This window comes from Lepidochelys kempii, chromosome 4 (genome assembly GCF_965140285.1).
Source record: "Lepidochelys kempii isolate rLepKem1 chromosome 4, rLepKem1.hap1, whole genome shotgun sequence".
NCBI lineage: Eukaryota > Metazoa > Chordata > Testudines > Cheloniidae > Lepidochelys > Lepidochelys kempii.
The window spans coordinates 116,593,548-116,606,580 of NC_136383.1; the positions used below are offsets into that span (position 1 = coordinate 116,593,548).

General features: G+C 41.0%; 1 protein-coding gene across 2 annotated transcripts in view; it reads right to left on the bottom strand.

Annotated features, from left to right (window-relative positions):
* Window positions 1-968: 968 nt before the first annotated feature.
* LOC140910766 (RIMS-binding protein 3-like) overlaps window positions 969-13,033 on the bottom strand; it is a 38,641-nt gene continuing 26,576 nt past the window's right edge. For both annotated transcript variants that reach the window (XM_078852586.1, XM_073342552.1), the window contains 2 exons: window positions 11,208-11,393; window positions 969-1,055 (listed from right to left, as the gene is read on the bottom strand). In XM_078852586.1, coding sequence (XP_078708712.1) covers window positions 11,208-11,393 — 186 coding nt within the window. In that variant the 3' untranslated portion in view covers window positions 969-1,055. The remainder of the gene's footprint in view (window positions 1,056-11,207; window positions 11,394-13,033) is intronic.

The following is a 13,033-nucleotide window of genomic DNA, read 5'->3' on the forward strand; positions in this document are numbered from 1 at the left end:
AGCTAAGAGTGAGATTCCTTGGCAGTTTCATTTATCCAGTTCTCCTAAGATGAGACTGACAAATTTGAAGCAATGACTTGGCATGGAGCTGCTTTTCTGACCTTACTTTTGCTGTTTTCTTGTTTCTAGTGTGGCAAGATGGCCGATTTGGTGGTGGGTCCTGCGCTTTTCTTGGCGGGGAGCTAAGATGCCACCCTTTGCCCCTGCTCTTGGGTGCCGAGGGCCCTGCCACTAGCCCAGGAAGGTGGTAGAGGAGGGAAGCGGGGGAGGGGTCTGGGTTTGCTCCTTGCTCTGAGTCCCAGCCCCTCTCAACCCCTGTGGGTTTCTTACCCTCGTCCCCCTTAGGTGGGGTTACCCTTGGTCCTTAGATGCTGGAGGGAAGGGAGTCTCCCTGTCCTGCTGGGCAGCGTCCCCCTTACTTCAATTCTCAGGTCTTCCAAATCTTTCAACACACCTCCAAGCTCCCATCCTTTCTCCTTCGTCCTCCTCCTCTGTCTGCCTGACGGAGGGGGTTTTATTAGGTTCCTAACAGGACCTTAATTGACTGCAGGTCCTCCAATTAATCTGCAGCCACCTTCCCTAGTCTACGGGGAACCAAGCCTGAATTAGCCTTGAGCTTACATATTTCCCCTCTAGCACTCTCCCACTGCTCCCTGGCTCTCCTGTATCACACCAGGGAAACGCACAAAGCTAAAAAAAGAAAATCTCTTTTTAACCTTTCTTTTCGCATTTAGTGTAACAGTTAACCTTGACTTTAGATATAGACATGAATAGTAAACGTAATTCAGAATTACAATCATATTGATTTAAGATATACACTATTTTTATTGATCACTACAGCAGAAACAATTAATTGAAAGAACAAAGTATTAAGTGAATTGCAACTCCACACTGATTTCCCCATGCTGCTTTGCACTTTCAAGCTATTTCATATAAATAATCCATGCAGATACCTTGAATGCTGTACCTTCACTGTATTTTCTTTAGTTTCTTTGGTCATCCAAAATTAATTTCTTCAAGAAGGACAATGGAGCTAAACCTTGCCTTCCATTCACCTTCAAAGAAATAGACAAACAGTCAAGCAAGCTTAGGTTTTCTCCAAAGTAAAATATATACATAAGGGCTCCAAAATGCATACTTCTGTTATATGTAATACAATGTCACAGCAAGTAATGGAAACATTTAATCAGGCTTAATGACTCAGTCAAAATATGAAATCAGACAAGGAATATAATCAACCACAGAAGAAGCAGAATTTTATTAAAGAGCAATGTTGTTATTGCATGTGCACTTCGCTGACACTAAGGACTAGTTTATACCTTTGGGCCCAGCTCTGAGCAAGAGGCAGTGCATACCATTACCCACCCCAGGAATGGTTCCAGGACACACTCTGCCATTTCTTGTTCCACAGATGGGTAAGTAAGCTATAGCAGTCCTTGAAGAAGGCACAGCTCTGTTTCTGCTCACATGGCCAGCTACTCAGGCCAGCAAGTAGGAGGAGGCAGAGCCATGGATCTGTCCACTTCCTACTTCTCACTGTGCAATCTCCCCCTTTCCCCCGCTTGCTCGCAGTGGGGAGTACTTGGAGAGCCATGTCTGTGTTTCATGGCAGACCAGAGACATTATTCCCCAACACGTCTCAGCTTGGCTAGGTAGGACAAGGACATAATTGTGCTCTATTTGATTGTCTCACAACACCTCTATGAGGTTATTATGGTAAATATTATCTCTGTTTTACAGATATGGAAACTGAAACACAGAGTTGAAGTGAAATACCACACAATACAGGATAAAGGGTATGCTGAGAGATTAATTAATGCCTCTGCTCCACTCCTTGTTGCTTCAGTTTAGCATAACGTGTTGTAATAGTGCACTGGGAAGAAAACCATTTGGACTCAGCAACACAGTTAGTTTGTACATCAAGGTTAATGGCTTTGGCCAGCCACGTAGCTGTCCCCACATCTCACTTACGTATGAGCTGAAATGCGTATAAGGCGGGTTTGGAGGGGAACCGCTAGAACTCACAGAGCTGATTGGTCCAGAGAAGAGGCTAACAGGCAGATAGCAACGTACACGGGGAAGCTGGTGAGAGGCAATCATTAGGCACAAAGGATGAACTCCCTAATCTCTCTCATAAAGCTGGAGTGTATAACTCTGATGTGCGTGCAATGTAGACATATCTGACATCCCTAGATGCTTGAAAATGTTTGTGGTTAACCTATTGGGTTTCAAGGAATGACTGTCCCAGTTAATCTCTGGCAACTGTAATGGCAGGATCCAGTGAGGTACAGGGACACTAGCTGGGACAATTTAACTCACTCCAGTCCCTAGTATAAGGCTGAGAGTGACCAAAGCCAGAACCAGCAGTAAGGATTGAGACAAGGTGTTGGACTTCAACTTCCAGCATAGACTGAAGCATCCATCATCAGTGCCATAATTCTGAGTATGAAGAAGAGGAAAGAGGATGTGATTTTGGTATGAAGCCAAAACCTGATGGCTGGCTGTGTGAAGAAAGGTTATGGATGGTCTCTGTCTCATGAGTGAATGACCTTTATTGCAATCTACTATGTATGGTGTATTGCACTGGACACATTTGCTGCTGGTAACAACAGCAGTGATGTTAAATGTTAACTATTCACAGTTCATAAAGTTCGGTTAATTTAATTAATAAAGTTGAGGTTACACATAATCATCTGCATGGTAGCTTACCACTTCATGTCTTGTCTCTACTCCTACACAGATGCATAAAGGGGCAAAAATCTTTCACATTCCCATTTGCTGATTTTGAGTACTACCTTATCTTTCCCCTCTTGTGGATAAGAAAAAAAGTGGTATTAATCATCAAATAATTTCCTTCTTTGACCTAAACTTATTCTTCATTTAAGATGAAATGTGACCGCACGCTGACATGAAAATCAAGGTCAGAGAACTGCATGCAGTCAATCAGCCAATGCTTTCATGCATAGAACAATATTTGAAAAGGAAAAACTGAAAAAGCCTCTCTCTCTCTTAACCTGTATAAGTAGCAATATATGTTACATGTGCTCGATCCTGTTTCCTTCTGTTTGGAAGATACCAGAAGCATAAATTGTATCAGAGTAATGTAATCAGGAAGCTTAACATTAAGTTTCAGCATGCATCTCCTAAGAAAACCATTACAATGTTTATATGGGGAAAATCCAACTTAAATAAAAATATAGAAAATGAAAAATGAAAATATAAATAATTAATGCAAGTGCTTTTTAAAGTTAACAGATGGCTCTTTTTAGAGACTGAAGGCCTCAGGTTAGAGATTGTGAGATTTCTTCCATACTCCTCATCAAAATATATCGCATCTCCCTTGATAGCCACTATTTCTGCAGACCATTCAAATCTTCTTTACCCCTAACAGAGTCACATTATTGTAAGCAAACAATACTGAAATATGAATCAGGGCTTGATGGGGAGAACATACTGAAAAAATAAACTTCCCATTTCATGTATGAGAACATTTTAAACATTTTTTTAAACAATTATGATTTTCTTCTCTATTTCCTCAAGTCTAATTGCAGCATTGACATACAGCAACTAGTTAAAGTGATAGGATTCCTGGCAGATGTAGAATGACGTGACAAATTGTAGTCTGGCTTATTTCTCACTTTCCTGTACATGCATTTATGATCATCAAGCTAACCAAGCACTCCAAAGTTTTAATCCCAAGACAGCTTTTAAAATTGTGGTACCAGACAGGAGAGCAAAAGGTCAGATCACTAAGCCATTTTAGCCCCAAAACTGGAAGGAAACAGCCATAACCCATTAACCCTGAACTCTGCACCCCATACCGTCTCTTGATTTAAAAAGTTGCTGAGGATTCTGGATTTCCAGTTTATGCCCAATTATCCTTGCAAATCCTTTGTCTCTTCTCAAGTTCAATGCTATGGAATTTATTAAGAATGACACCAGACAGCTTCCAGTATGCTGTCAATGCACTGAAATGCTTACATGTGTTTTGGAGAAGTTACGCATTCTTTATTTGATTCAAAGTACGTGAACCATTGTCTTTTGTGGGGAGAAATGTGTGTGCCTTTAAATGAGGGACATCCCCACCTACCACCGTTAATGTGCAAATGATTTAAGCATATAGCTGCTATTTCAATTATCTAAATAGTATGAACTCTTGCATTTATGTATATCCCAATGTATGAGTGGGTGTCTCTCTCTTTTACTCTCTGTGACAGATTTTGATAGGTATTCAGCGCTTCTGAGTGTTTGCTCTACACATCTACATATGAAACAATTTTTACATAAAGGTAATGTATACAACAACTCCCACTCTGATCTATATCTACTATCTAAGAGATAGAATAAATAAGCTAGATCCTGTGAATACTTATTCATGTAACTAGACTTGATGCAAACAGTTTAATTCCAGCCTGAGTAAGGGGTTTTCAAGATCATGTCTTTTATCAACAGAGTTTATGGTCCAATCCTTCTCATATTGAAGTTAATGGGAAAATGTCTATTAACTTCAATAGGTGTCGGACTAGTTACTTTATTCATTCATTTAAAAAAGTTCATCTCCCCATGCAGTATCTGGAATGTTCCCTGGAGCTGTTTGGAAACAAAGGGAAGTGGGGAGTTCACAATTCCACTTTTTGCCAACTTCCTGATGAAACTTAGTTTCAGTGGAATTTTTTTGACCGGCTCTGAAGCTTACAGTCTTATTAAAAAATAACAAAAACTTGGATGAACAAACAAACAAACAGCCATTTCTTAAAACCAGCTAAAAAAAAAAAGACCAAAATATGGGGAAAGTACTTTCTCTCAAGAGTCTTTTATATTCAATGGGATCATGAAATCATTCCTATCAAGGCTTCAGCAAAAGTGTGTGCTTTTTTGTTAGCTGTTCAGCAGCTGTGAGGAACAATCTACGACATAGTACAAAAGTCCTTTTAGAATGTGAAAGAGAGCAGCGGTGAGGGGAACTTAGCATCCAACAGCCTCAGGCCATGTGCTCTCTACCCATTTCCCATTCTCAAGGCAGAGTTAATTTCACAGCCAAACTTTTTAGCAGGATCCTGAGCACAAACAAAACATCCTTTGTACTTGGAGGGAAGGAAAGCAATACAAGCTGAATTTCTGATGCAGGGTCCTTTTCCCCCCTCCTAAATGTAAAATGCAGCCAATACAGTACTAGACACTCTCAGAGAGCTGGTTGACAGTCTCAACAAAGCAGGTAGCAAAAATGATCTGGCTTTTCAGGGTGACACACAAAGAAGAGAGCTGGGATCCTTTTAAAGAAATGAAATGGTTTCTTTGTAAAACAGAAGATGTCAAGAAGGTTCACAAGAGAGAACAATTTTAACTCTGTTTCATTTAGCTGGCTTACACTTGAGAGTTATTTCATTGTGGAGCTGCTTCACTCTGAAATTCCAAAGTACAATTCAGATGTGTCTACATTAAACTATTTTCCCATCAATGTTACAATTGGTACAGCTCCCTCAATGGAGTAACAATAATTTAAGTGCTAGAAAGAAAAGGGTGCCTGCATTTTAATCACTGGTTTGTCTAACCTTGCTCAGAGCAAGGTTTTCTATAGGAGGAAACTATCTGGCCCTCTATTGGTATTGCATTTAACTTTCTGTAATTTGGTATCTTATCAGTACTCAGTGTAGCCTTTTGTGCAATAATTTAGTGGACTTACCTTTGCCTCACAAAAAACATCCTTTCTTGGTTAAATATACCCAAACAATATCTCCTTTCCAGAAGTCAGGTTCACACCTGTGGTGAATTTTAGGATCATCTTCCAAGAACATGTAATCGTAGACTGCAACAAACTAAAATAATGTATCATAACACCAGGACTCTTCAATGAATGGCACCTTTGTAATTAGTACCCTGTCCCACATGAACAGCCACACAAAGTCTTAGCTTTCAGAGCTCTCTCTGATGCAGGGGAAGCCAAGGGCCTAATCCAATGATCTACCCACCCTTAACATTAATCAGGGAGTGTGTGCCTATATATATATATATATATATATATTATTCCTCCCTTTCTTACGTGGCTTGCAGGGTTACTATAGCAACCTGTATGTGACCTGCATAATCAAGATAGCTGGGAAGAGCTGTTAGTTAATGTATTTATGGGCATGAATGGGAAACTTTAAAGATTAATGGCCCAACGGATTCAGATATATTATAAATACAGCTCTAAAACACATTAGGCCAAATCCACGCTTGGTGTAACCCCACTGAAGTCAGTGCAGCTACACATCATGGATGAATTAGTCCCACTGCAAGAATATCCTATCATTAAAGTTTTGACTTAAAATATGTAAAAGGCAAACTACGCTTTGTTCTTGGAGTAATGTGCAGCAGGCAGATGCTTAAGGGTGTATGGAAAGTTGGACCGAAAAGGGCACAAATAACTCAACTATGTCATCCATCATCAGTGGCTTTATTTTGCTAGTTGCTAGTTTTGTAAATTAATAGCTAGTGTACTGTGTGTGTTTGTCCATTTTAGTCTTCTCAGAGTCTCATTTCATCCATTACAGAAGGTAGGCTATACAGAAAGGGCAGCCTAGTCAATGCAACAGCCAGCCCATGATAAATTTGTCTGCCCTAGTCTGCAGTCAATCATAGCTGGTGTAACATACCCACTTGATTTCACCAGCCACACATCAGCAAAGAATGGCTGACTGTCCAAGTGCACCGCTGCTCTTTCCTCATACTAAAAAGACGTTTGCATCATATACTAAAAAGATTGTATGTGGTAGATTGTTCCACACAGCTGCGGAACAGCTAACACACACACACACACACACACACACACACACACACTTTGGTGAAGCCAGCAAAAGAATTTGCGAAGTATAAACATTGGTGGAAATGGTGCTGGAGCAAGCTAGTGCATAGCTTCGAGCAGTGTTGCAGACAGATTACAATACACTGGTCAACCACAAAGCCAAGGAGTCAGGGTTGAACATATGGCAAATATTGGACCATAGAAACAGAATGAAGACTGGAAAGCAAAAGAAGAGGATGCTGGCTTGGTCATCACCTGGACAAACAAAGGCCATTTTCACCGATCATAAACTGAGGTTGGGGCAAAAAGTATGTGAGCAGAACAAATACAAACATAACTACATGATGTAAGATTATACCAGGCTGAAGCACTTGCAGCAATGATGCATGAGTTGAAAAGATATTAGTGGGAAATCAATCGGTCTATGCAAAACAAGGAGGGACGGTAAAGGAGAATTCTCCCATGACGAACATAGGATATTGACATTGGGAAGAGAAGATGGTGGACAACAGGACAGAGTTGCATTGGTTCTGAAAGCTGAAGGCAAGCCAGGCTCTTATGATATTTAACCCAATATCTCCTTGTATGTTGAGGATGAGAGATGACGCAGGAGCCTTTTTAAAAGGCTTCCTAGACATCAACTGGGTGGCCTCTTTTGACAACATCTGCGGGTCCCCCTTCATGCCCACAGCACATGGAGCAGTGCAGTAAGCCTTGTTTCAGGAGTCTGCACTGGAGCACTAGTGAGGATTAGTAAAGTTTGGGGATTACTGGATAATAGTACAGATTACACACAGTCCCACACTGCTCTGTGAGGAGAATTATTTCACACACATTGGCTCTGGCACCCAGTAATCCATAGACCTCACTGTGTATCCTCCCCTTATGCCCTTTAGCATGGATTAGTGATGCCTAGATGCTATAATGATAGGAGAATGAAAAAGCAGGCAGTCACAATATTCTAAGATGACTACAGTTCTAAACCAAACAATTGGAACAAAGGGCTTGAAGGAATATTAGGTGACACAGAGGGTAAGAGCATTAGCATTAGAGATGAGATTAATAAGTAAACATGAATTTGTTGTCTCACTTTATCCACATTACCAAACCAGCAGCCAGGTCAGTATGATAGTCCTTTCTTACTCACACGCTGGGCTAGTGGGGATGCTGCAGGTCAGAACTGAGGTGCATTGTCAGAACTATGCTGTCAGGGATCATGGGTCTTGAATGTGGGTCCTCAGACTGCAGCCACCATCCGTCAGCATACTTGTACCAGCAGGAGTGTGGGCTAGTGGACCCTAGCTCACCAGAGGGACTGCCTATGAAGCTCCTGATTGGAAGAGATATCCATCTTCTCTGGTTGGCTCATTTTAAGCCAGAAAGAAGGCACAGGAAGTTGTCTCAGAAACTAGGGGAATCCCTGACTGGCTGCTATATTGGACCTGTCCCATCCTGTTCCAAATATCTACTTATAATCCCCCACCCATGGCAACAGACATTGACTCCAATCTTTGGCTTGACTTCTGACTCCATCTCTGACCCCTGACCCCTTGACTCTTGACTCTGGTTCTGCTACATTTGCCTCTTGGACCAGATTCTGTGCTCCACTTAGGACTAAATCAAGAATTGCCTCTTCTCTTGTGGGTTCCAGGACTAGCTGCTCTAAGAAACAGTTATATATGGTGTCAAGAAACTTTATCTCTGCATCCTGTCCTGAGGTGACATGTACCCAGTCAATATGGGGATAGCTGAAATGCCCCATTATTATTGACTTGTCTATTTTTGTAGCCTCTTTAATCTCTGGAGCACTTCACAGTCACCATCACTATGCTGGTCAGGTGGTTGGTAATGTATCCCTACTGCTATATTCTGATTATTCAAGCATGGAATTTCTATCCATACAGATTCTATGGTACAGTTTGGATCATTTAAGATTAGTACTATATATAGTTGTTCTCTCTATATATTGTACACCTTTGAAAGCTTTGAGCTTCACCATCTTTGAAAGCTTCAAATACTAAACCAAAAATGGTAAGCAGCTAAAATATTGTGAGTGACTTTAATGCTAATGGGTATAAAGGACTGATAGCACAGGCGAGAGGCAAGCAGAGTGCAAAATTTCTGCCTATGTTATGGATTGGGACATAGGTAGTCAGACCTAGTGTTCATAGTTTGGTTGAAACTATAGTAAAGAACAGAATTATGAGACACATAGATGGACACAGTTTGTTGGGGAAGAGTCAACATGGCTTTTGTAAATGGAAATCGTGCCTCTCCAATCTTTCAGAATTCTTTAAGGGGGTCAAACACACACGTGGACAAGGGGGATCCAGTGGATACAGTGTACTTGGACTTTCAGAAGGCCTTTGACAAGGTCCCTCATCAAAGGCTCTTCAACAAAGTAGGCAGTCATGGGATAAGAGGGAAGGTCCTCCTACACCTGGCCTGGCACGGGCTGGGGTCCTGCTGATCTGCCCAGCCCAGCGCAGTCAGGGCCAGTGTCACACTGGCATGACACAGCTGGGACCAGGGTCCCTCTGGCCCGTGGGGCTAGGGTCCCGCCAGTCCACCCGACCCACCGCATCAGGGGTTGGTGTCCCATACTATTAGGACCAAGAAAGGGACCTTGTAAAGAATGTTCATGCCTTAATCATGCTGAACTCTGTAAAACTTGCCTTTATGCCTCAATATCATGTCATGCATTCATAAAAAGTCATAATTCATTATATAGTCTTTTAAGCTAACACACCTCTCATGATTATCTTATATTTATGTGAAGCCCTGAAGATAGCCCTTAAGCAAGAGGAAAGCTTATGCAAGCTACCTGCTTTGACAAAGTATGTTGAATTTGAGTTACCCTGCATGCTGTGTACTGCGTTCACACAACAGCACACTCACACTTTGCCTCCATTTTCATTCTGGGATGTATATAATGCAGAATCATTCAGGGAATGGAGGAAAATCTGAACAAGATAAGCTGCTTATTGTCTCAAATCGTGTCATGTGAAGGATTCACAACAAAACCCCGTCCCAACCCCAGATTTCAACATCTAGGAATTAAAGGCAAGACATTCTTGGGGAGGGGCTCTGACTCCTCAGTTTACTGACCTCATGATTTGGGTGAACCTGAGTTTTTGGATGTTTGGGGTATGTGTTTCTGTAGCCTTGAGCTGGAACACCAACAACAAACACGCACTAGCAAAATTTGGATTCAGGTCCAAATCCAGATCCAAACTCTGCAACCTACTAACACCCTAACCACAAGGCCAACCTTAATCTCCTCTCTGCACAAAATGTACTATGGTTTTACTTACATTCTTCCTCAGTGAGATAGAAATCTTGTGCATCTTTTACTTACAGTGTCTCCCAAAATACTTAAACTTTTAGTTCCTTATATTTCTAATCCATGCAACCTTGAACATTAATGGTTTTAATTCCTCTAACTGTGCTTTCCCATAGCTGAATACCTTTGTACAGATCCTTACTAATAAACCCTCTCTAGGATATAGTGAATTCAATCTGCTCACAGTCACTGATCCAAGATACCCCTTAACGCCACACTACAGATCATCTACTCCTTATTGGTCAATACCAGAGCTGAACCAGTCTTACTTTTAAGTCAGTCGGATAATTTTACCCCCCAAAGTTCGGAGGGACAAGAAGCAGATACCCACAATCCCAGTTTTCCTCATCATTAAATTAACTCCAGCACAGACATGCCAAACCCACGAAAAAATGCAGAAATTGGGCTTGTTTTTGGTTTAATTGGCTTGTGAGTTGCTTGTTAGCTAGTTTTGGGATTGTAGCTTATTGCTTCTTTTTTTTATCAGCTCCTGGCAAGCAGGGATATGGGGGGGGGGGGCAAGTAGGGCAAGGGGGGACAAGGCGGGGAGAGAGTAAGGGTTGCACAGCGGGCCCACCACAGTCCCAGACTGCACGCTGCGGGGAATCTAGTCACATAGAGTGTTGGGGTTCTGAGGGATTGGATGGTTTTGGCCTTGTTTTCAAATGGGGTTAGCTTGATTTTTGGCTTATTGTGAAAGTCTGGGTGCTTATTTACTGCATGAAAGTTGGCAACTGTGCTCCAGCAGCACCTCCATCTACAGTTACATTATGAATTTCCTTTTCTAAGACAATGAAACTCTAACGTGTGCATGCAAGGTACATATTAATGAACAGCCATCATACATTTCACCAAAAAGGCAGCAGAAAAAAAGCTTTTCATTTCTGTAGAACTACTTTGATGTACAGTGTATTACTGATAACTCACAGGTTCTTTGGTATTACAAGTGCCTACTGATTAGAACACAAACATGCATAAGTTGTAAACAGGTGTTTGTCATGAGGATAGTAAAATGTATTCAGTCAAAAATGACCAGAGGATAAGACTTTCCATTGATAACACAGATGCAGTTTCTGCTACCTAATGGGAGCTGGCACCAGGCTTTTGGTCTTCGGGGTAAACACTAAAGGCAAATGATGAAGCTTCCTTTTTTGTTAAAGGACAACTAAATCGAACATTCATCTTCTCAGATACCAAACCAGAAGAACCAACAGTCTGAACGCTGATTTGAAACGGCACAGAAAGATCCAGATTTTCTAAAATAGTCTGAAATGAGAGGAGATCTCCATTTTAAAATGAGTTGAAGTCACACATTAGAGCAATACTACTATTCACATAGAACTTTATGTAACACATATTAGGCCAATTTTCCACTGGTACAAATGGGCACAAGCTCCTTTGATTTCAATGGAGTTTTGCCTTTTTACATTGCAAAGAATTTGGCCCAGTGTGTGTGCACATGTGCCTGTGTAAAATAAGGAGTACATCAATGGGGACAGGGTGAAATGGTATAAAGGTTTTATCAGCATAAGTTTGGGATGTTCACATTACTCATGAGTGTGAAAACCACTCATGAGTAATGCAGGTCATCCCAAGAAAGCCTTTGCACCATCCCCACCCCCCTGTTCACATATTCTGTATATGTCACATCTTACATAAGAAAACATTTTACACGATTTAGAAAGATTTTAAACTATCTTCTTCTCATCTTCCCCTTTTGTGGGGAGGGCAAAGCACCTATTGGCTACCTGGGTGCATATGTGGGCCCCTTGAACCCAGCTGTAAAGGGCTCAGAGGGAGTCATAAAACCCTTTAAAAGAGCACTAAAAAAGCTTTTCCATTCATAAAAATGTCACTGTTGTCAAGTCTGTGATCTCAGTCCCTTCCAGGGCTAGAAAAAGTACAGGGTCACACAGGGAAGCTGGGAATCTCCCCTTTTCCAGAGGTAGAGAGAAACAAAATTCTGGACTTCAAGCTTGATATTTTTATGTCTAGAATATCCATTGCTGGTCCAGGCCCATCTTGCCCATCCTAGGCCTCGGGTAGGGATAATTTGCATGTGTGGGGCAGGAGAATGCCACATGTTGGGGAAGGGGCAGGAGAAAAATATTTCTCTAGTAGGTTTTTTTTTTTAATTTAATTTTGTTTTGTTTTTAATGGCAGCTGTTTGAAGTTGCTCAGTGATCTGGAATGTTGAAATAAGTCTTCAGAGTAGAGTGCAGGCAAGGCAGTCAAAGGTGCACAATAAATTAATTTCTCCTATGTCTCTGCAAGTTAGCACATCTTTCCTCTACCTAATGCATATTACCTACACATATGTGGTATATACACAAACAGGAAGACCGAGAAAAACTAATCCACATAATCAGTTCTGTTAAAAGAATTTCCAATTGATTGACTACACTTGGAGTTCATTACAAAACATGTTTAAAAGACCAAATAACCAAATGTTCCAATTTATTGTCTAAAGACAAAGCAGTACAATACAGAAAGGAAAGCATTAATACCATGCTAATCCTTCTGAGAATGCTTTTTTTCTCACAGCATGTAGTTCATCTTACATAGAAGGTGTGCTTCAAAATATGTCCCTCAAACCACTTATATTTATAGCACAGTTGCTTATAAGTTTGAAAGCAATTTATACATCACTTAAGGTCCAACCCATGAGTTTGTACCAGTTCCTTAACTTGTTCTGTTCCTTTCCTTATCTCTGTTTTGGATATTACACTTGAAACCAGTTGCCCCTGAAGGTACATATACTAGGACACAGAACAGATGTATCTTGCCTTTGACAGACTTTATATTTGCTAATGCCAAAAGCTACACTGAGCTTTGCAAAGTATATATATCTCTTGATGCATGTGAACAAAGTGAACAGAGTTGTGGGAAAGATATATCATTCAGTT